This window comes from Malurus melanocephalus, unplaced genomic scaffold (genome assembly GCF_030028575.1).
Source record: "Malurus melanocephalus ecotype Western Australia unplaced genomic scaffold, MMel_1.1 scaffold_1380, whole genome shotgun sequence".
NCBI classification, from domain to species: Eukaryota; Metazoa; Chordata; class Aves; order Passeriformes; family Maluridae; genus Malurus; species Malurus melanocephalus.
Genome location: NW_026624612.1, coordinates 3812 through 26769, shown reverse-complemented (window position 1 = coordinate 26769; position 22958 = coordinate 3812). Strand labels below are relative to the sequence as shown.

General features: G+C 45.3%; 1 protein-coding gene across 1 annotated transcript in view; it reads left to right on the top strand.

Moving 5' to 3' along the window:
- PTEN (phosphatase and tensin homolog) overlaps window positions 1-21407 on the top strand; it is a gene marked incomplete at its 5' end in the record, with an annotated part of 29517 nt that extends 8110 nt beyond the window's left edge. Inside the window, 5 exons of the mRNA XM_057387803.1 lie at window positions 3054-3292; window positions 8680-8821; window positions 11312-11478; window positions 18451-18675; window positions 19921-21407. Coding sequence (XP_057243786.1) covers window positions 3054-3292; window positions 8680-8821; window positions 11312-11478; window positions 18451-18675; window positions 19921-20106 — 959 coding nt within the window. The remainder of the gene's footprint in view (window positions 1-3053; window positions 3293-8679; window positions 8822-11311; window positions 11479-18450; window positions 18676-19920) is intronic.
- Window positions 21408-22958: the final 1551 nt, after the last annotated feature.

Below are 22958 nucleotides of genomic sequence, written 5' to 3'. Positions count from 1 at the left end.
AATTAGAGGTCTGCAGTTGCAAGAATTTCTGCAGAATGGGTTACACAGAAGTTTCAGTTCAGTCAGGTACAGAYTCCTTGTACCATTCACATGTGAGGCTCGGAGGAGTCTGTTTTTTCTGAAGGATGAAAATGGAGAGCACTGAAGCCACTATCATTATGCATATAAAGCAACTTTTGGAAGATCTGACAGAACCTTCAGATGCTAAAAAAAAATGAATTCCCACATGATGTCTCTTAGAGATGAGTTGAATCTTAGACACTGCTGAGCTGCCTAAATCATTGGGGAACTTTGAGGGCTRCCTTTTGACCAGRTCCTYGGTGAGTGGATATTGATATACTTAYTGTGTCAGTATCACCTCCCCAGGTAATCAATAAATAAATAAATGCAGATTGACCTTTATTCTTTGGGCAGGGGAACATCTCTTGCTCAGCAGTAGAGCTTCCAGTTCCTGTKCTTAGGATGAGGGGAGATGAGGAGTCCTTGTGCCTGTGGAATTGTAGGAGATGAACACGTTTTTGCCTTGCTGCCTTATCCTACATCATAGCAATGGTTCAACTTGTATTTTTCATTATTATTATTATTATTATTTTAAGCCATCCTTTTCATTCTAAAGTATGTTTAGAGCGTGACCAAAATGTAATTGGCTGCTTTAATGTCTGAATATAGAAGGACTGAAATTGTCTTGTTGAAAGCATCACCACTTCTGATTTGCTGTTACGCTGCTGAATGACACTGCCCTGAAACCTCACTCCATGCACAACAGTCAGAACAAAAGTATTTTAGGATCTGCTTGAGGAGTGCTTTGGGTAAGGAGAGAAGAGGACGTGTTCTAATATGGCCAGAACATATGTTTGCTTTAATTTCTGCTTTGTGCTACGGGGGTGCTCGGCTCCCTGCGCTGTCAATCCCAGCCCCAAATGCTGCTTGTGACAACACCTTTCACAGCTCCTCTGCACAAGACATGTTTTTTCATGTTCATCCCTGAATTAGTTAACCTCAGATAACCAAATCAGTGACTCAGGACTTCCCTTAGTGGAGGAACAAAAGTTCTACTTGAAAATCTCCTGAAGTGAACTGACTGCAGAGGGAACTTCTGATTTGAATGCTGAGCCTGAAACACCAGAGTAGTTCATTGTTCACCCAGGATGATCYTGGATCACATTAAACCCCAAATGTTGAAAGCTCTTCATCTTCTTTGGGCACCAGCTTTGTGTCCAGGGTTTTTCCAGTTTCTGAAGTCCTTCCGTGCTGGAATTGCCTTCTGCTTAGCCAGACTCCCCAGACTCCCCTTTTGTTTTAACTCTTCTACCTGCCATGGGATTTTTCTTGCAACATGGGGAGGCTTGGAGGGAGTAATCAGGACTATTCTCCTTGCTATGTGCTCCAGTGTAGAAATCAAAATCCATGGAGGACCTGAACTTTCTCAAGGAGCTGCTCAAAACTGTGCAGCTTCATGTTTCCTTCCTCTTAATCCTTCATACCATCCCAGGGCACCCATTTCATCTTCTCATTCCAGCTTTGAAGAAATTACCACAAGGATTCCAAAGCTTGGAGAGCATCTTCATTATCCTGGGACTAATTGGGATTTTTCAGACCTTTCTTTCAGGACTTCTGTACTCCCCTTTTGATGGGAACCTTGCTGGCTGCAGTTGTGATAGACTCAAAGCTGTACAGACAAATTTGCAGCATTTTCACGGCTTCTTTTCTTAGGGATTTCTAAATAAATTCCATCTTTAAGTTCATATAAAACTTTGGGGATCATTTGGRGAGCCTTTGAATCTTCCATGTGGARGAGTTTATTACTCCGTGTTCATGTTTGTGAAGCTTTGTTGTCTCTTTAAGCAAAGATTGTTCACTTTCTCTGCTTTCCTGTTTGTTCTGGGAGATGAAGTGGGCAGTCTGTACTGTGAGTGAGTAAACTGCCTTTTGGATTCCTCCAGAAGGCTTTGGACTTGTCCTGCAGTCCTTTAGCAGTTCCATAACTTCATCCCTCACTTGAGCTCTTGGAGTCCTTGGGGATTCATCAAAAGGAGCCTTGCGAGTGTGACTACAGAGCAGTGCTTACGAAACCAGTACAGACCCTTGCCAAAAAAATGAAATGTATTCATTTTTAGCCCAGAAAAGGAAATGGTGTTTCTAGCTGAGAATTTCAAAGTGAACCAGGGTTGTGTTGATCAGCTCCCAAGGCTGTCAGGGGGAATTGGGGTGCACTTTCATCAAGTGCTCTTTTGCTGAAAGCAGAACGTTGTGCATAGTTCTGCAGGTCAGGGTGACCTTGTCTCTCATCTGAGCTGAGGTGGGACAATTTTGGGTGCCTCTGTCTCTTTAGTGCTTATTTTTGCTCTCTGGAGTTTCCTTCCATTTCCTTCATCGCTGGAAGTTCTTTCCATCTCTAGATGGGAAAAAAGTGTTTGTGAATATCCTCATGTCAGAAAGGACAACGTTGTTCAGGGCCYCATAAGTGCTGCCAGGGCCTTACCTGAGATTTGTCTCCTGATTATCATTTTTGAAATACGGAAACGGCAGATTTTTGTTTCACAGTGCCTTTGAGCAAATTCCGAGAGTTTGTTCCCAATGCACGCCCAGCCGYGTTCTGTAGCATCTCAGTGACTGAGGTCTGGCCTTGTTCTCTCTCAGCAGGTAGTTTAATTATTGCTGGAGTAATAGCTTTTCACAAGGTTATTCTGTGTGCCAGCACGCTCCTAAATTCTGGAAAACTTGTAACATAGAGCCCATGCCACTCAGTTCAGTAGAGGTGTGAAATAGTTGCTTTATGGAGCAGGATATGGATTATTGGGGAAATGTCTGCATTGCATATGACATGCTGAATAATACTGGAATGAAAAATCTGTATCTGTGTATAAGATGGGGGGGTTTATTGAATAACTTAATTTTTATGTGCTGAATAACACTGGAATTAAAAATGTGTGTCTGTGTTTAAGATGGGCATTTATTGAATAACTTAATTTTCATGTGCTTGTCACAAAGGTGACCTGTGTGAGGCTGCTTTGCCTTTCAAGGTTCTGATGAACTCTTCCTTCTCCCTGCAGTTGCACAGTACCCTTTTGAAGACCATAACCCACCACAGCTGGAGCTGATCAAACCTTTTTGTGAAGATCTTGACCAGTGGCTAAGTGAAGATGACAATCATGTGGCAGCAATCCACTGTAAAGCTGGAAAGGGACGAACTGGTGTAATGATTTGTGCATATTTGTTGCATCGAGGCAAGTTTTTAAGGGCTCAAGAAGCCCTAGATTTCTATGGGGAAGTAAGGACCAGAGACAAGAAGGTGAGCTGTTCCCTGTTCTCCTGTCCCCCTACCTGTAACTTTTGCTGCTTTTCCTCCTTGAGGTGCCTTTGATGCTCAAACCCCTTCAGAAATCCATCCCATCACGTGCAATGTCTGATTTAGCTTCAGTAGGGGTGGATTCAGTGCAGTTGTAAATGGAAAAGCTTTCCTAAGCAGCAGTGACAGTTAATCACAACACCAAACCAGCCTRGTTTTAACATGTGCTGTCCAAGAAGACCTGGGCAGTTGATTTTAAATGGTTTTTTTCAGCACTGTTTTGCTGTGTGGTGCATCAGAGGGGCACTGAACTTTCTCTGTCAGCATTTTCAGCCCAAATGAGAGGATTGTTCCAGGTTCTTTTGCCTGAATGGATGAGTTGTTCATCTCCTCAGGTTCCCTTAACTGTCGTGGTGCACATGGGGAATAACTGGAGGATCCTTATTGTTGGATGCCCCTTGTCAGTAAAGGGTAGTTAAAGACCTTTCTGGCAGGGTTAGGCCTCATTAATGAGAATTGAACTTCTTTATTTGAAATCTTCTCCAAAGATTATAAGGTGTGACTTTTAAGGTCATTTTAGGAAGTTTCCCTGCTCATTTTCCATTGCTTCCCTGAGTGTGTTGGTTGAGCATCCCGAGRGGATCATCCTGGCGAGCCAGTTTTGACCTCCTCAAGCACAGAGATCTCTGTGTTCCAGGAATATTTGCACAAAGTATTAATTTCACAGTGTGATRGTCTYTRATAAGAGKAGCTTCGTGTCTGAAGGCTYCTGAGAGCAGAAGTGTCACAAAAGGAATTTTAGAATTTGGCTGATAATTCTTTGGGAGAAGCTCGGAGCTCCTTGGTTTGCTCTCCTGGTGAAGTGGAGCTGTTATTCTGGGGTTGTGGTGTAATACTGCACTAGAGACAAAATCAAGGCTTCTCATGAAAACTTTGTGGCTTTTAGGAAGAGAGGCTAGGAATGAGTAGGGTGCTGAACAAACAGAAGTAGATTACCCCTGCTGATAAGCATTATCTCCAGAGCTGGCTAAAGCATCAGGAAAACTGCAGAACTGAACAAATGCCCAGTGAAGGGTTGTGCCTCAGTTTCCCTTTTATGAAAAGATGGTTGTATTTTTCTGCAAGTTGAGGGTAAGGTCATTTGGGTGTTCATCAGTACCCCYGGGGTACCTTGGGCATCTTGGAGGGGAGGGAGAGCTCAGTAAATAGTAGTGAGAGCCTTGTTTACTTCACTGGAAGTACTGTGTGTAAGTAGCACTTTGTTTTGGTTTCAGTGTCTCTACTGCAAGAATTTCCTTTTTTCCATTCCCAGCTCCACTTGAGCCGGGTTATCTTGATGTGGTCAGTGTGATTCCCATAGTCATTCCGTAGTGTTTATAACCAGGTATTGCARTGCAGGTTCCTGGAGCCTTCTCTTCCCTCGTGGCCCATATTTCAGTGTTATATGTCAAGTGCTGCTCTCTGGTTTGATATTTCACCACACCTTTGTATAACTGACTTCCTCAATTCAAAGTCAATGAGGCATCCAGAGAGCTGTCTGCACAGAGAGACAAGCAAATGCCTCTTTTCTTTCTTTTTGGGCTGACAGAGGTGTGATGAAGGAAAACTGGCTTTGGCAGGTCCCAGATTTTGTTGGTTGAAAGCAAGGCCAAGGTGCCCACTTTGCCTGAGAGCAGYCCAGCTCCAATCCCTGCTCCGGGCAGTGCTGCTGTGAGGTCTCAGCCCGTGCTGGCAGGAAGTGGCAGTCTAATTGCAAGAGGAAGTATGACTAATTGGTCAAGAGCACGGCCCTGAGTGCTGCTGGAGCCAGCTTTKCCCGAGTGCCTGGGGGAGCAGCAGCTCCAGGGAGAGTTGTTGGAGGGGAGGCTGAGTTGCTGCACGRGCTGTTTGTGTGCCGGGCACCAAGACATTGCAGAGCCCAAGCTGTCTGTGACCCAACCCTCTGGTGGGGTTTTCTGTTTCCTCTACGAGCTGCCTCTTTTGACTTCTGAAACTGTAGWGAGGGGAACTTTGTCAGAAGAAGGGAGTGATGAAGGTTAGAATAGGCTGTGTTTGTCTGTTTCCACCACTGTAGAACAGGAATTATTTTTATTTTCCCTTTGAACCAAAGGAGGCAAACTTTTCTGAAATGGGATTGCAGAACTGCAATTGTCCAGAAGTAACGCCCCAAAAAATCCTCTTAAGAAGCTACTGCTTCCACTGTTTGAAGTGATTATTTTATCCCTTTTTTTCCTTATGATGGACACTGACACACTCCGGTAGTGACTGGTAGCTTACTTTCCTGCAGCTGGGGAAGGTCTTAATTTATTCCTGCTTCTGCTTTGGAGGGTTTTGTGGTGAGGATTAGRCTTGGAAGGAAGCTCAGTGGATAGGGATCAGCTATTCAAGTGCTGGGGCTGGAGATGATCTACTCAGGAGTGTTCTTTGAGCACCATACTGTTGTCTTTTCAAGGATGGCTCCTGAGAGTTTTGTGRGGAAAGGCTGAGAATCAGGATTGTTCAGCCTGGGGAAGAGCAGCTCTGGGGTGACCTCATTGTGGCCTTGCAGGGCCTGAAGGAGCTGCAGGGAAGATGGAGAGAGACTGAGGACAAGGGCCTGGAGTGCCAGGATGAGGGGGAATGGCTTCATGCCGACAGAGACTAGGGTTAGATGGGATATTGGGAATTGGGAATTGTTCCCTGGGAGGGTGGGCAGGCCCTGGCACAGGGTGCCCAGAGAAGCTGTGGCTGCCCCTGGATCCCTGGCAGTGCCCAAGGCCAGGCTGGACATTGGGGCTGGGAGCAGCCTGGGACAGTGGGAGGTGTCCCTGCCATGGCAGGGRTRGCACTGCGTGGTCTCTTAAGTTCCCTTCCCACCCAAATCATGATGTGTTTCTCTGGTGTTGGTGTAACTGAACAGGAAATGAAAAACAGTTCTTCTGTGGGAGGAAGTGTCAGAATGACCCTGTGAGCAGGGCAGAGATCCCCTGTGTGATGTCAGAGCTGYCAGCTGTGGTGTCTCCTTGTTGGACATGCTCAGGTGCCAGCTTCTGCTAACCCTGGTGCCCTCAGCCTCCTCTGGGGCTGCAGCTGCACCCTCACAGTAGRGTGTGCTCCTAAAGGGAGTCGGGGAGCATTGGTTCCAAACTATATTGGAAATKRTAGGGTTAGGACTATGTTCTTCATRGTCCTGCCTGCRCTACCTTGAGAGGAGAGCCACGAGCAGCGCCTGGCAATGTCTGGGATGCCCTGGGAAGCTCTGSCATGGGGACCAGAGGAGCTTATCTCATCCATTTAAAAATGGTGGTGGTGAGAAATGGGAAATACAGCTTGAACTGTTTCCCTGTCCTTACTCTCCTGGAGCAGAAGTCAGTGGTGATTGGTTGCACCCCTTAGACTATTGTTAGCTTGTTTTGAAAATGTTCTGCTTGGAATCCAGACCTCTGGAAATGGAGAGCTCTGAGTTGTGCTTCAGTGGGACTGGCTTTAGGGTCTCAGGATGTAAAGGCTACGTCTCCAGGGAGTAAATCTCTGGCTGGAGGGATCAAACTGCCCTGTTGGGAAGAAGTGGATTTGCTGTAGGRTTGACTGTCAGTGTGAAAATGTTCTCTTGGTCTTGGTCCCAGCTTTGGTTGTCCTGGCCAGGTGCCCTGGGGTTTTTCTGTAGGACACGTCCACTATGACCCTGGGAAGCTCTGGGCAGGGAAGGATGTGTTCTCCTCACCTGGGTGCTTTCATCCAGCACTGGCCGTCTCTGCCACCTCACTGTGAGGCTGGAATTTGCTCTGTGCTGAAGCTCAGATCAGGCAAAGAGAGCTCAGAGCTCCCTTAAGGAGTGGGTGTGATAAACACTGGGGACACGGAGCCAAAGCCACAGCCAGTGTACAAGACTGCCAGGGAAGGGCATTGTGCAAGTGCTGCAGGGAAAGGCCTTCTGGGTCATTTAGAAGCAGCTCCAGTGATAAGGAGACGTAATTATCAACATGTTTTTTAATAATTGTAGGAAGCGCCTATTTTCATGTGTGCAGAACAGAGATTTGCTGAATTAAAAGCACTCTGGCCACTGAGCTCATGGCTGTTGTGAGGTGAAACAGGTGAAACTAAAAGCTTATAGAAAGGGGTGTATGTTTTGTGATCAAATGCTCACAGACTTGTATGTGAAAACTTTTGTTTCCAATTTATTCCAATTCAGTTTTAATCAGGAAGATTCCTTACTGATGCTGCTGCGAGTCTACAGTAACAGGTTGTTCTAAACCATGCAATGCATTTTCTAGGAAATGAAACCATTTATATTTATCAATTTTACTTGAAAACATTGGCTCAAAGAGCTTTAAAACTGTTCCCTTAYTTGAAGCTTTAAGCTGATTGAAAATGAGTAATAAAAACATTCTTAGGTTTTGTGCTCTCAAATCAAATGTTTACTTCAGAGTTGTAAACTCAACTGAAGTCTTTCATTGTGCACTTTGGGCTGTTGGGCCTATTTTAATGGAAGTTTGCACCTTTTTTTGGGAAAATATTCCAGGATGTTTTGTAATAGAAAGTAGCGTCAGTCTTGAGTACAGTGATATTAGCAAGCATGAGAGTCTTGTGACCTAAAATGCTGTCAAAAGATAATTCCTGTAGTGGTAGATTTTAGAGTTTCTAAATGTGGTGGTGCTCAAAAATCAGAGTGTGTTCAAGGCACCTCCTCTTTACCATTTGACACTCTCCATCCCAAGAAAAGAAGCAGCTTGAGACTAATTTTGACGTGACCCTCCAGGTGTCTGTGGTGTTTGTTTTTAAGAAAAATCTGCATTCTTTGCATCATTGCTGGAGACAAATGTCTGGAGTGCACAGAATCATGGGTTGGTTTGGGTTGGAAGGGACCCTAAAAACCACATAGTTCCACCTCCTGCCATGGGCAGAGACACCTCCCACTGTCCCAGGCTGCTCCCAGCCCCAATGTCCAGCCTGGCCTTGGGCACTGCCAGGGATCCAGGGRCAGCCACAGCTTCTCTGGGCACCCTGTGCCAGGGCCTGCCCACCCTCTCAGGGAACAATCCCTTCCCAGTATCCCATCCATTCCTGCCCTCTGGCAGTGTGACCCCATTCCCCATGTCCTCGCACTGCAGGCCCACTCTGTGTTTGCTGTCAGCTCCTTCAGGTCCTGCAAGGCCACAGTTGGGTCACCCCAAAGTGTCTCTTCCCCAGGGTGACCAATCCCCGTTCCCTCAGCCTTTTCTGGTGGGAGGGTGCTCCATCCCTCTGGGCTGTGCTGAACAAGCCAGTGCTCTGCTGGCCATGTGCTGGACCCTGCCCAGTGGGGAATGACCCGTTCCTGTGGGGGTGGTACCTCAGCTGCAGATGGTGGGCAGGAGCAATGGCACTGATGCTGATGTGAGGCTTTTGCCCCTTGTTTTCCCTCTGTTTAGGGAGTGACAATTCCCAGTCAGAGACGCTACGTGTACTACTATAGCTACCTGTTAAAGAATCACCTGGATTACAGACCAGTGGCACTGCTGTTCCACAAGATGATGTTTGAAACAATTCCCATGTTCAGCAGCGGAACTTGCAGTAAGTACCAGCACCTCTTGGCTTCTGCTGGGGAACATCTTGGCATTTTGGGTGTGGGATGGCACAGAAAGCTGCACAGCTTGGAGAAAGTTCCCATTTAAACACTTCACAGTCCCAAACCTGCTGCCTTAGTGGGCTCTGTCCCCTGGATCCTCCCAGGTGTAGTCTGAGAAGGACTTGGGGCTGTTTTGGTACAGTTTCAAATTGGGAAGGGTTCTAAAGGTTGGAAGATAAGTGATTCCATGTGTAGAATCACTGAGGCTGGGAAAGACATCCAAGATTGAGTCCAGCCTGTGAACAGTCCCCCTCTTGTCACCCTAAACCAGAGCCACATCCACTCATTGCTCAGACACCTCCAAAGATGGGGACTCCATCACTCTCTCTGTGTATGTTTGGATATTTGCTCCTTATTTGTATGAAAAGCCTCCTTTTTTTTTTTTTTTTTTTAACACAGCAGCTCTTGGGAGACATGAATTGCTGAAAAACATTTGCCTAATGGCATGTTGGCTTTGAATGCAGCAGCATCATTCTTCCCATGATGCTGAAAAAAAAATAAATGTATCAGTTGAACTGGGTAAATATCTAATTAACTGTGGAATAAACTTCCCTTCATGTGGAGGTTTCTGAAGCATTAATACACCTGTAAATGATTAATCTGATCTGCTGATACACTGTGTTAGTGAGGAACAGCAGATTTCTTGAAGCTTTGAAATCCAAAACCAAGCTCTGTCCTGTGGGCTGTTACAGGGCAGCGACTGCCTTGTGTTGCGTGCTCATTTTTTTGGTGGTGGAAAAAATTTGATGGTTTTGCTATGGGGATTACAGCAATGTGTAATTAATTCCAGTGCCTCCTGTGGCTTTGATTAAAATTGCCCTGTTAATATTGTTGTGAGGCAGTACCTGAACATGGAAGGCACACGAGAAACAATGGAGCCGCTTGTCAGGCTGTCTGTATGAACTGGGGGAGGGGGGGAGGAGCCTCTGCCAAAASCCCTCTGCCTTAGGGGAGAGCTGTGAGGTTACAGATTGCTGCAATTAGCACTTAGTTCATGTTTTGGATAAATGGTGTTGTGCTTGTGAACCTGAGCTGCTCGGTGAGTGCTGATTGTGTGTCGATGGCAGGCTGGTGGTGTGGAGTTTCCACAGGAGGAATTTGGGATGAATGACAGACTGCACAAGCACCTGAGAAGATAAATTACCCAGCAGGCTCAGCAGTTGTGTACTGCAATATTTTAACTTTCTGTGGAGCTCTCAGTGATTTTCAGAATGTGAAATTGAGTCTGTGTTGTTTCCTTAGTYGTGCTGTCAGCTGTGATGGGAGTGATTTTACCAACATAATGCTTTAAATGTGCCTGCCTTGTTATCATTCTGTTGCTTTAGAGTCACTGACAGGGCAGAGTCCTGCCTCTGGGGCAGAATGAGGGTAGGACAGGCTTTCACAGCTCTGAGCATTGCAGGAGATAAGGGGAGAGAAAATCTTGTGGAGACCTTTCAGGGTCTGAAGGGGCTCCAAGAAGCTGGAGAGGGRTGTTCATCAAGAGCTGTGGTGATAGGACAAGGGGGAATGGCTTGATAGTGCCAGAGGGGACATTTAGGTGAGWTGTACAGAAGGAATTGTTCCCTGGGAGGGTGGGCAGGCCCTGGCACAGGGTGCCCAGAGAAGCTGTGGCTGCCCCTGGATCCCTGGCAGTGCCCAAGGCCAGGCTGGACATTGGGGCTGGGAGCAGCCTGGGACAGTGGGAGGTGTCCCTGCCATGGCAGGGGTGGCACTGGATGGGCTTTGAAGTCCCTTCCCACCAAACCAGTGAGGGGTTGTCTGAGCCTGTGACAGTTTCCCAGCTGGGCCCTTCAGCAGCACAGTGTGGCTGTGCTCAGTGGGGACTGTAGCTCTGCAGGACTGTCTGGCCTTCCCAAAGCAACTCTGCTTGAACTGCACCAAAAACCCCTCAAAACTGGAGTGCTACCCCTGCAGCTAAGTTGGGCCATAGCTGGCACTTCTCTGGTGATGCTAATGTAAGGACCAGCTTAGCCTCTGTTGGTACTGGTCGGTTTTCAGTAAAATGTTCAGTTTTGTCCTTGTTTTTGCAAGAGTAGGAGTCWGTTTATGCTGACATGACCAGCCACTCCGTAACTGGGAGAAGAGGTGAGAGAGAATAAAACCCCTCACTTAGTTTTGTGTAATAAAGAGAAGAGGCAAAATGCAAGGAGYAGTCAAGTTGTTGTCACTTCTTATAGTCATTATGTTAAAAAAAATAGCTTTTTAGGAACTCCCTGGTTGCCTGAAAGAACTGCCATGAAGGACAGAAATCTCTGAGGTTGTTGCCAGTAGCATCTGGTAGAATTTGATCCCCTGTGGTGTTAAACCCTTARCAGAAATGTCTTTAACTTTGAAAATACCGTTGCTCATGATTTTGTTTCCGCTCCCAATACTGTACTTTTCATCGCTTGGAGGCTTTTCTCACCAAGTGCCGCTCTGGTTTTGTCCCACAGATCCTCAGTTTGTGGTGTACCAGCTCAAGGTAAAGATATTCACCTCCCCTTCAGGACCCTCCCGACGTGAAGACAAGTACATGTACTTTGAATTCCCTCAACCTTTGCCGGTATGCGGTGATATCAAAGTGGAGTTTTTCCACAAACAGAACAAGATGTTGAAAAAGGTTGGTTGCCTTATTTTTTCCTGGAAAATGTTATCGAGCCAGCCCCCGATGCAGGGTTGGGATGTTGGGTATTCTTCAGGGAGGTGTAATCAATAGTATTTAATTCTTTGATGTCTGGTTTTCCCAAGGAGACACTCTACCACAAAATGAAATTTGGATGGTTTGGGAGCCARTGAGATTAAGTACAGAGGTTGGATAAAAATGCTCCTGGATCTGTATTGCAGTCGTTTGGGTAGTAGTGAGTAATCTAATTGAGGAAGAAACATTCACCTGCTAAAAATAGACTTGCATACTGAGCAAGTTAACTCCAGCTGTTTTCTTCACTAAATTTTCCTGAGGTTTGAGCAGGCACAGAAGATCCTGTCTGTGCTCTTGGCTGATTTGTACCCATCTGTCAATTTTAGCTGAATGTCTGAGATAATTAAGTTCCCACGCACTTGGTAAAAGTATCTCTGCAATCTCTTCCACCACCTCTCTGTTCCCAGCTGCAGTGCCTTGACAGGAGAGGTTTAGAGAATTCCCTCAGAGCTGAGGATTTTATCAGGGTCCCAGTTGCGTGAAAAAAAAAATTATCTAGGACTTACTTTGAAACCAAAATCAGTGAGTTCTTAAAGCTGAATCCCTGGGTTTCTTCAGTTCTGGTGCTCGTGGAGCCACTTTGGATCTACCAGAGTGGAAGGTGAGGGTGAGACTGTGCTGATTAAAGGCTGCTTAAAACTCCCCRTCAGGAGTTACTCACTGTTGAGTGGAGGGTAGAAAACTCAAGAGCATTCAGTGAGTGAATTCATAAAAATGTAAAAATAAGAAATGCTAAGAGTGGATCAGGAGCCAAGGAAGGGTTGAGGTGACATCACTTCCAGCTTGTACCTCTGGCTGAATGTGAATACACACACATGCACACTTGGGTGGGCTTGCTCAGGTGRTGGGAACATGTTTAATTCATGTGCAGGTGTGTGCAAAAGCTTCTGGGCAGTTTTAGTGAGACTGTTTTCCTTCTCTGCCTGTTTAATGAGATGTTCTGGTTGGTCACTGCAGTTATGTGCAGTACAGAGACTGTAAAAGCATTTGAAAAATAGAAATTCTCCTTTAAAGCTGAGATTATTGACATTAAAGCAGCACACACAACAGCCAGTTTGGAGAAGAGGCCTTTAAAGGAGCCCCCAGATGAGCACTGTGGGCTAAACATGGGGGATGCAGGGAGGAGATGGCACAAACCCCAAAACTCTGAGCCACTCTCCTGCTTTATCTGCTCTCTTTCTCCTGCCTGTGAGTTGCTTGGTTCTTTGCCATCTCCAGGAGCMCCTGGACTGCAGACAGACCTGATGGGAAGGGCTGTGCTGCCCTGCCCATCCCCAAGATGCCAGGGGGCAGGGAAGGTGCTGGATCTTGGCTCTGGAGCCTCAGGAACAAGCTCCTGTATTTGTTTGGAGCTCAGTGCTCTCTCCAGAGCTCAGAGACAGCATAAGGGAGGGCCCCTCWTGAGCACATAGAATTTCTGCATAGAAGTTGGGTCTTCAGGAGCTTGTAGAACTGCAGAACCACAGCAGGAGTGTTACTGTGCTGGAGTTTCATTTCAGAGTGTCAGATTGTGGTTTCATTTCTTGAGAATCTTTGTAGTTTCTGAGTAGCTGGTCGATGCCTTTTTAGTTTTTCCTTTTTGTCTATTCTTATCAAACACCTGAACTATTGGGGTTCTGTGGATTACAGATAGTGCAGAGGTACTGGTTTTCTCAGTGTTTTGGGCCTGGTAGAGCCAAAAAAATGGCAAAGGCGGTTCTTCTCACATCTGCAAACTTTCTGAGATGGAAACTGCCCCTTCATCAGCCAGTAAAAAAAACACTTTGATAATCTCTGTGCAATATCTGCTGAGTCGAGTGTTTAATTGCCTCAGCTTTCAGTATGAATGGAGGAAGGAGGAAAATAGGTGTGAAATGTTCCACAGTTCTGGTAAGATCACCTCTCTCATCCATGCTGGGAGCACAGACAAGAGCAGATCCTTCCACRTGGGCCTTGGACAGGTTGTTACATAAAGTGGATGAGGTGAGAACAGGGCCAAAGGGAATATTGATGTCAGAAGAACCTYCTTGGCTCAAATCAAACACAGCTCTCTGCCCAAGTGTTTCACATCTGTGCCTATTCCTTGACTACACAGCTTTTACTCCAAACCCCAAAAGTGAAGGCCTTCTACTGGGAAGACTTGTGTTTTAAAGATCCCTTTATGCAGTGATCACCTCATTCATGAGGAACAGCGTAATTAGGAGTAACAACATCTTATCTTTCAGAAGTTCTGGTTTATTCAGCAGCTCTRTGAAAAGTGGGATTGATAATAAGCCTGTTGCCTGTCATGGTTGTTGTTCTTCCAGGCTTTTCTGTTTAGCACATTTTAGGTAGCTAAACAAGTCTTGCAGACTGGTTGTGATGTGATGTCTTTATTTTAACTTTGACATAACAAAAAAACCTGATAAGATCAATTAAAAATGTAATTCCTGACCCGTTCTGGGCTCAGGCTGGAGTGGCTGTGTCTCATGTCTGGAGATGAGGAAAACATCTTTGCCCTGGCTTTGGTTGGTGTTTGATCAAACACTTCTCTCAGCTCCCCAGATCCCCTCACCTGTCCTTGCTTTCAAATTCCCTAACCCTTGGAAGAACATCATCATCTGCAGAGCWCTCTGTAGGGAGGGTTCTCCTCAATTTTGCTCAGGCTCATTTTGGATAAAATTATTATGCATAAACCAGACCAAACCTAAATGATGAAATGACTTTAAACACCTGCTCTAGCAGAGTTGGCGTGAGATTTAAAGCAGCCACATGTCTTTCTTTTAATGGCCAGAGTTAATTTAAACAAATTCTCTGGCTTTAAAGAGGTGACCTCAGCCACAGGATCASTGGTGCCATGTTGGTAAAGGGCTTGACTGCCCTGGAAAAATTTCAGCTCTTCCATAGTTTGTGCCACCTGGCTTCAGTTAGGAAGTCCACAGTTCTTGGTCTTTGCTTGTCTAATCAATCTTATTCTCAGACTGTTTCTTCAGTGAGCTGTAGCTCCTTCCTTTCAAGAGCAAAATGTGTGCCCACATGAGAACAGAATGGCTTGAGGCTTGAGTGCAGTGGCTGGATGAATGTTTGATGGATAGAAGTCAGTGATTTGGGGGACTTTTTTTTTGAGAATGGCTTTTTGTTATAGGGTGACTGTTCTTCCATCTCAGACTGCTGCTGTAGTCTCTCTGGTTTTGCTTCCATGGGTCTCTGCAAAGCCTTTTTCTTCCAGTTATTGATGTTGACATKGTAATCTGAAAGTATTTAAGAGTATCCTTAGATCACTCAGTTCAATGACAGTCTGTTTAAAAATAATGCAGAAATCTCCTCATCTTCCTGCCTCCAGAGCCTGGGGGTGAAGGAGACCTTTTTTTGGGAGTCCTCCCAGTGCAGATGAGAGGGAGATGTTGACGTGGGTTTAATTTGTCAGAGCCAGTGGTGTTTTMTGCCCAGACTCCAGCGTAGGAGGGCTGACAACATTGTTTGAGCAGTTGCATTTCATCTCTCGGCTCTGGAGATAAGTTGTGCTGCAGAGTTCAACAAGACTTTGGGCAGTTGCTGTTTAGCAAACGCTGTGGAATGAACTCTGAAAATGTCAAAGACTCAGTGTTGATGTGCAAATGGTACAGGAAGTTCCATCAGCCAGGCCTGGGGAACAGGCTGAACCGTGATCTCCATCTCTCAGAGAGCATCTTCACACCCTCAGCGGGTGCTGCAGGGTGACTCTGAGTGCCTGGGGGTCTCTCTGGGAAAGTGAAGCCTCAGGAGGACATGGAAACTCCTGATGGATGCCTTAAACCTTGGATTGGGATCTCAGTCTGCAGTCAGAGACCAGCTCTAGACTGAAGAAYGTTTTTCTGTCAGTCTGAGAAATGCACAAGGTAGGGACAAGCACTGCATGTCAGAACTGTGAGATTAAATCATTAAATCAGCCTCTGTCTCATCTGATACTGCACKGGAGATTTATGGCACGGATTTGGTTATGGGAAGAAGTACATCTGTGGTTTTATTTTTTTTTCAAGACAGATGTCTGTGATGTAACTGGAAGTGAAGCAAAACACATTGAAAAACAGTCTCTAATACTTTTTTTTTTCCCAGAAGTCTATTCATTAACTTGTGTTATGTGAGCACTTGGTCTGGTATTTTGATTTGCTATATAAAGCCCRAGTTCAGTTCATGCCTTGATTTTTAAAATTCCTGTCTTTGGCCCATATTACATCATCTCTTCCTTGTCTCCCATGAAATATCTTGGATCCTGACACTTTAGCTGAGTCCTCACTTTGAATAATGGATTTGCTCTTCAGTGAAAACAGTGACACAGTTATCAGCCTTAAGAGCTAATTCCAAAAAACATGCCCAAGTCTTCCCTTCATTTTAGTGGCCATGCCTGAACTCRGTTTATTAGGCTAATTAAGTTGTTTAGTGGGAAGGAAAGGAAAATAACTGGATGCTTTAAAAAGCTGGAGGGAGATAAAAGGAGAAATGACCAGCTCAGCTGAGWTGCATTGTTTAGTTTGAGTCACTCAAGACCTCTGCAAGTTTATTCCAAGGAGCACAGATTAAAAGCTGAGAGTTCTGTTGTCTGTCAGTCCCTGCCAGTGAAGCTGAGTCCCCCCAAGCCCTAAAGTGCCACCTAAATCCTTCCAGGTGCCCCACCCCGTGGAGCTGAAGGTGAGGCACAGCAAAACTGGGCCTTCTGCTCCTGCTGGCATTGATTCCTACCCAGGGGCMTCTTCTCTTTGGTCCTGCTTCCCCTCCCTGGTGGCAGGAGCCATCCCCCCACATGTCCTCCCCACCCTGGAGGTGACACGGGTGGCACTGGAGACTTTCAGCAGAAAGCTGCTGCTTGTCTCTGCTTTGGCCTGAGCGAGTTTGGTGTGAGCAGGGATAAAGATTTCCTGGGAGTCTCTTTGGAGAATCTCTGGTGGGTGAGGAGGAGCCTGGAGGGGGGATCTTCACATGGATTCTGCCTGCTGCCTCTTGGGAGTCCCCAAACAGCTCTAATTACAGCATGTTTGCTAGATAGTGGGAATGCAGGCCTCAGACAACGAAAATCTATTTACTTTGGTGAACAGAAAAACTCTGGGAAAATAATTACAGTTAGATCCCAAAAAATCAATTCATAAAAAACTAAAAAACCATAGAAAATATTTTTAAAAAACCACCAAAAGCCCCAAAAAAACCCCAAACTTTGTCCATTCTATACATTATATACAAATTAAAACTAATTGTTAATTGTTTAAATGCTAACAAAATACAAAACTGCTTTACAACAAAGAACTTTACATACAAACCCCCCCCCCCCTAAACAAAATCCATATATCAATCACTAACACTAGATGAGCTTGATTCCCAAAGCACTGGAGAGAGGCACATGGGGAAATGGAGAACTCAGCTACCAGAAGTGTTCCTGGCTGGATTTGGAAATTCTGTCTTGGTTGTCTTGTCACTCTTGCAGGCTGGGGATCTCTCAGGTTCTTGCAGAAGCTGGAAATGATTTTGTATTTTACCTAAAATACTGAAAATGAACGTGCTGACCTTTGGTGGAGAGGAACACTTGTGAATTCCCAGTGTCTTGTTTTTATTAATTTGTGAGGAGGAGGAATGTGAGTTCAGCAGACGTCCAGTTCTTCTCTGCCCCCTTCTCAGTGGCTCAGGAAAATTCTGTGGTATTTTGCTGGTGCCAAATTGCCTTCAGCTGGAGGCCCTTTGGTGTCACACGCACTGGAACCTCTTCTCTTCCACCTCTGATTTCCCCCCTGCCTCCTTCCCAGCACAGATGAGTAGGAATATTGGGCAGGACCTGGATTTTCCAGTAAGAAATTGGAATTAAATCTCCCTGCTAAACCAAAATATGTGACTTAGCTGAGGAGGGGCCAGTTTGTGTTCTGGTCCTGTGTAATAGCAAGGAATGTTGGGTTCTGGAATGGGTTATTTTCCCTGCAGCTTCAGCAGGAATGCTGAGCATTGTGGRAAGAATGGGCCACTTGCTTCTGGGATCTTTGGCCTGAAATGCCAAATCAGAGTCAAAYAGAAGACTTCATTTGTTAAGAGCAGATAGCTGTAGCTCAGTTTCAGAGGCAGTGAGAGTCAGGAGCAGCCTGCCCAGGAGAGCTGACCCTGGAAASAGCAGCTCCTGGCTGGCAAAAAGCTGAGCATTCTCAGAGCCTTCAKGGTCTGTGTTCCAGAACTGTCCTGCCCCATGGTGCACGTGTAGCTGTGGCAGAGTGCACAGTCAAACTGCTGCTCATCTGTCCATTTCTGCTTCATTCTGGATATCTTAATCCATCTTCCTTCTGGATATCCCTCCTCTGTCAGTGCCTGGGCTTCTCCTGCACCCTTCCTGCTGCGTGGCAGGGCTGGGGCTGCCTTTTCTCAGTGAGAGACTCAGCAGGGTCTGCCTGGGTGCAGCATCTCAGCAGTGAATTCATCKCTGCAGTGCTGGGGTTGTGGGTGGTTTTGCTCTCTTGTAGCTATTTCTGTATAAAAATAAGAAAAGCTGTCTTTTGCAGGGGAGAATCAGTATTACCTCAACTGCTTCACACAGGTTGTCTCTGTTGGGTTTAGAGATTGCTTGGCAAGGTGTGATCACAAAAAAAAAACCTCTTTGTGCCTTCTGATTGCAAGTTGTGGTTTRTTGAGTTTATTATCATCTGCTGTTATTGTAGGTATGATAGTTTCAAACTCAGCWTTCCATTAGTGACTTCTAAAAGCTTAATTGGTTAAAATGGAGCTTGATGAATGCAGATTTTTGTGTGTTGTCCAAGAGATGTGGTGAAAATGTCTTTGCATGCAATATAACAAATGCTGCACTGTTGTCCAAACAAGTTTTGCCTGAGACTACGGATTTGTTTTTGCCCAGATGCTGATATCAGTCTCATTAAYGTGCCATTAGTGAATACTAAAGCAAGCTTGTTTTCTGTGTTCTTCCTTCCCCAGGACAAAATGTTTCACTTTTGGGTAAATACATTCTTCATAGGACTGGATGAAAATTCAGACAAAGTAGAAAATGGAAGTCTAGTTGCAGATCAGGAACTTGATGGCATTTTCAGTACAGAGCGCTCAGATAATGATAAGGAATATTTAATCCTTACGTTAACAAAAAACGATCTAGACAAAGCAAATAAAGACAAAGCCAACAGATATTTCTCTCCAAACTTCAAGGTCAGTATATTTTCTGTGTGAACAACGCTGAAAAGCTGCATGATTTGTTTGTCTTGCCTTTGGAGGGACCATCTGAAATTGCTGTGTAGAAACTGAGTTGGTGTGTTGGCATTGCCATCACTTAGAGCTTTTAGCTTTGATCTGCTTTTTGGGGAGYTGATGGACGCTGAGAGGTTGGGGTTGAAGTCTTCAGGTTGTCCCAGGTGTTTGTCAGAGGTGTGGGAGAGCCAGTGACCACGTGGTGTCTGCATTGCTCTGGGCTGGACGCATGACATTGCTGAGCTGATTGCAGGAGTGCCTGTTCCATGGGGAGCAGAGGGGGCCCCGAGGAGGATTTGGGGTCTGGAGCATCTCTCTGATGAGGAGAGGCTGTGGGAACTGGGCCTGTTCAGGCTGCAGAAGGAAAGGGTGAGGGAAATCCCATCAATCTGCACAAACATCCCCAGGGGGTGTCAGAGGATGGGGCCAGGGACAGGACAGGGAGCAGCAGCCGTAAACCAAAACACAACGAGTTCCACCCCACATGAGGAAGAACTTCCTTCTGTGAGGGTGGAGAGCTGATGGATGWTGGATGTTCCAGAGCYCTGGAACAGCTGCTCAGGRGRGTGTGGAGTGTCCCTCTCTAGGGCCATCCCAAACCCACCKGGAAGCACTCCTGTGTCACCTGCTCCAGGTGACCCTGCCTGGACAGGGGGTTGGACTGGATCATCTCCAGARCTCCTTTCACCCCAGCCCTGCTGTGATTCTGGGAATACCCTGGGAGTTCAGCTCTGAGGAACCTGACCCATTGCCCAGCAGTGTTTGAAATGTGAAAAAGGCATTTGTAAGAATTTTAGCATTTCCTAACTTGCTCATAAAATACCAGCCAGTGCTCATTTGAAGGTAAGGGTTGTAGCTGCTTGGGATCAGCCTTTCCACACAGGAGTCACCCGCTGGAGGGTGTTTTGTTCATCCTGTGCACTGTTGATCCAATCTCCTGGTGCTCTGGGAGCTGGGGAAGGCAGGAGGTGTTGGATTGACCTGGTGTGATGGGATGTCCTGGTGCACCTGAGCCCTCAGCTCCTGCAGGAAAACYCTGCAGTTGTGCCAGGGCTGGAATGGAGAGGCTGGCAGAGCTGTCCCWGGAGACAGGAGCACTGTGTGACTCAGCAGAGCAAAGGAGCTGTGCTGGTAAAATTCACTTTGTTGCCTGTGCTCGGTTGARGTCCGGGTTCCCTTTTTAAATGTTGTTTTTTCCTTCCCCAGGTGAAGCTATTTTTCACAAAAACAGTAGAAGAGCCATCAAACCCAGAGGCTAGCAGTTCAACTTCTGTAACACCAGATGTTAGTGACAATGAACCTGATCATTATAGATACTCTGACACCACTGACTCTGATCCAGAGAATGAACCTTTTGATGAAGATCAGCATACGCAGATTACAAAAGTCTGAATATTTTTTTTATCAGAGATAAAAAAAAACATACAAAAAAAAACCAACCATGAAGAGAGACAAACTTGAATAAACTGAAAMAAAGGACCTTTCTAAATGGCAAAAGGACATAGTGTCAGATTACCAATTATAGGAACAATTCTTTCCTGACCAATCTTGTTTTGCCCTATAAATCTACAGGGTTTGACACTTGTCCAGTCGGGGGGGAAAAAGAAAGGTTACGTAGCTCTTATATGTATATACCTTTTTGTGTCAAAGGACATTAAAACTTCAATTAGGAACTATAAACATGGCACTTTCCCATTTTATTCCAGTTTTATAAAAGTGGAGACAGACCTAATGTGTATGCGTAGGAATTTTTCCTTTTGTGTTCTGTCACCAAACGAAGTTTCAAAAAACCGAAAAAAAAAAAAATTACAGGTTCACATCCTGCCCCTTTTTTTGCACTTGTGTGGCAACAGAAAAGTCTGCAGTTGGCTCAGAGATGTTTCTAGAAGGTTTTTCCTACATTCTAATGCATGTTTTTTGGATGGGGGCTGGAAGGTGATGCTCGGAAAGGAGCGTGGCCTGTGTACCATATCCAGCTGTTCCATGCACCTTTCCTTAGCATGCTGCCCTARTTCATCCGGGACAATGGATGAGGAGTCGCCGCTGTCACTGCTTGTCGTTTGTGCATTTTTCATTTTTTTTAAGTGTAATGGTGCTAGAAAAGGCAGCTAGAGGGAGTGATTCTGTCTAGGGGTACAGGAATGAACCTTCACGAGACCCGCGAAATGAAGGGAGACAAGGAATTGGGGTCACGGAAAACGAAACAAAAACAAAAGGAAACACAGCAACAATGACTTAACCATACAAATGTGGAGGCTATCAACTCAAGTAAGAGCTTGAAACAAATGGTTACAAATTTTGACAATGATTTATYGGGATTTTTTTGGGAATTGTAATGGCTGCTCCATCTCCTGTGTGTAATCAAGGCCAGTGCTGAAAGTCAGATGCTCATAGTGCAAAAACATCAGTCAACATCTTACATTTATATTAGTAGTTTTTCAATCATATTCCTGCTGTGAATACTTCATGTGCTGCCTTGCAAGCTTTTTTTTTTTTTTTTTTTTCCCCCTCTCATGAATATAAAAAGATTTTGTAATGGTGCACAGGAAATGTCATTGGAGATTCTCCAGGTTAGTGTTTGTTTTGAAGATTTCTGATGCATTTTTTCAATCAAACCTCTGTCAGCCGTTCCACCCCTTTGACCTTACACATTCTATTACAATGAGTTTTGCAGTTTTGCACGCTTTTTTTTTTTTAAAAAAAAAAAGTCATTAACTGTTAGGGAATTTTACTTGAATACTCATTACCTGCAATGTTTAAAAAACAGACGTTACACACCAGAGAAAGGAAAGCAGTGTTGCAGTAAATTCTCAACGCTGTAAATGAAGATTAAAAAGCAGAATGAGGCCCAAATACATTGTTTGCTATAGAAAGCAGCCCCACCAACCACCCACTAAATTGTTTTTTTCTGAAGCAGCTGGCAGCATTGGAGGGTTTGTTCCTAGGGCCAGGGGCAGGGCTCRAGGCTGGTTCTGGTGTACAGCTGTCATGGCCAGGCTGAGGTGACTCCAGCTGTTGTGGCATCCAGATGTGGAGGCACTGCCATAATGGGCCCCTCTGAGTCAGCCTGGAAGAGCTGACCCCAAATTGATGCTTTTTTTAGGCTGTAATCCTCACATCCCCCTCCTTCATCCCCTCTGGGTGCTGCCATGAAAGTTCAGGGGCTGGGTTTCCACGTGGGGCTATGAGCGGGGTCTGTCCAAGCCCTGTACAGCAGCATTAATGGTTGGAATTGGAACGAGGCAAGGCAGGACTCCCACCAATTACAATTGGTCAACCAAGGCGTAAAGGGCTTTTTTTTCAATTATTTTTTTCCTTGTCTGGTTTCCGTTGGTCAATTCTGCTCCTCAGATGCATGATTCTAACTTGTAACAAAGCTGGTAAATACATTCTGACTCACAGGTTTTATTAGACTTTAAAGGATCAAGGTTCACTGCTCATTGTGGCGAGCAGGAGGTGGCTTTTCCCTCGGGAACAGGAATTTTTAACCCTTCCCCTTCCAATCGTGTTTCACCCTGTCTGGTTTATAACAGTTGAAAGTTGKATTGGCTTCATAAACCCAACTGCTCCTGCTTGGATAGTGTTGGGATCTTGGCACTGCTGCGTGTCCCACTTTGGATAATCAGGATTGGATGGTGCAGTTCCAGTCGGTGACGCCGGATCGGGAATCAGGACGCAAGGATGGGCTTTTGCACTGTTATTTTTCCTTTGGAATGTGAAGGTTGGAATGAGGGTTTTGTTTTTGGTTTATTTTGTTTTTTTGGTTTTTTGTTTTTTTGGTTTTTTTTTTTTTTTCTTTTTTTTTTATGTTTCGATGTCTTTGAGAAGCCTTGCTTACATTTTATGGTGTAGTCATTGGAAATGGAAAAATGGCATTATATATATATATTATATATATAAATATATATTATACATACTCTTCTATACTTTATTTCAGTTACCACCCCCATAGAAGTTGACAAGAATTGCTATGACTGAAAGGTTTTTGAGTCCTTATTAAAACTTTATTTATGACAGTATTCATCATTAGCTTGAGCTGCATTCTGTAGGTAAATCTTTCCTTGAGTTTCTGGACTGTACGCTTCAGCCTTTGGGGATGTGCAAGAGCTGAGGTGTCTGGAACCACCTGAAGGCATCCCTTTGGTAAGAGCTTCACTGTTCAGCCCTGAAGCATCCCCTGGGCTCGCCCAGCCCCGCTCCAAATCTTGGCCAGAGCTGCTGCAGGGGCAGCTGTCCAAATCAGC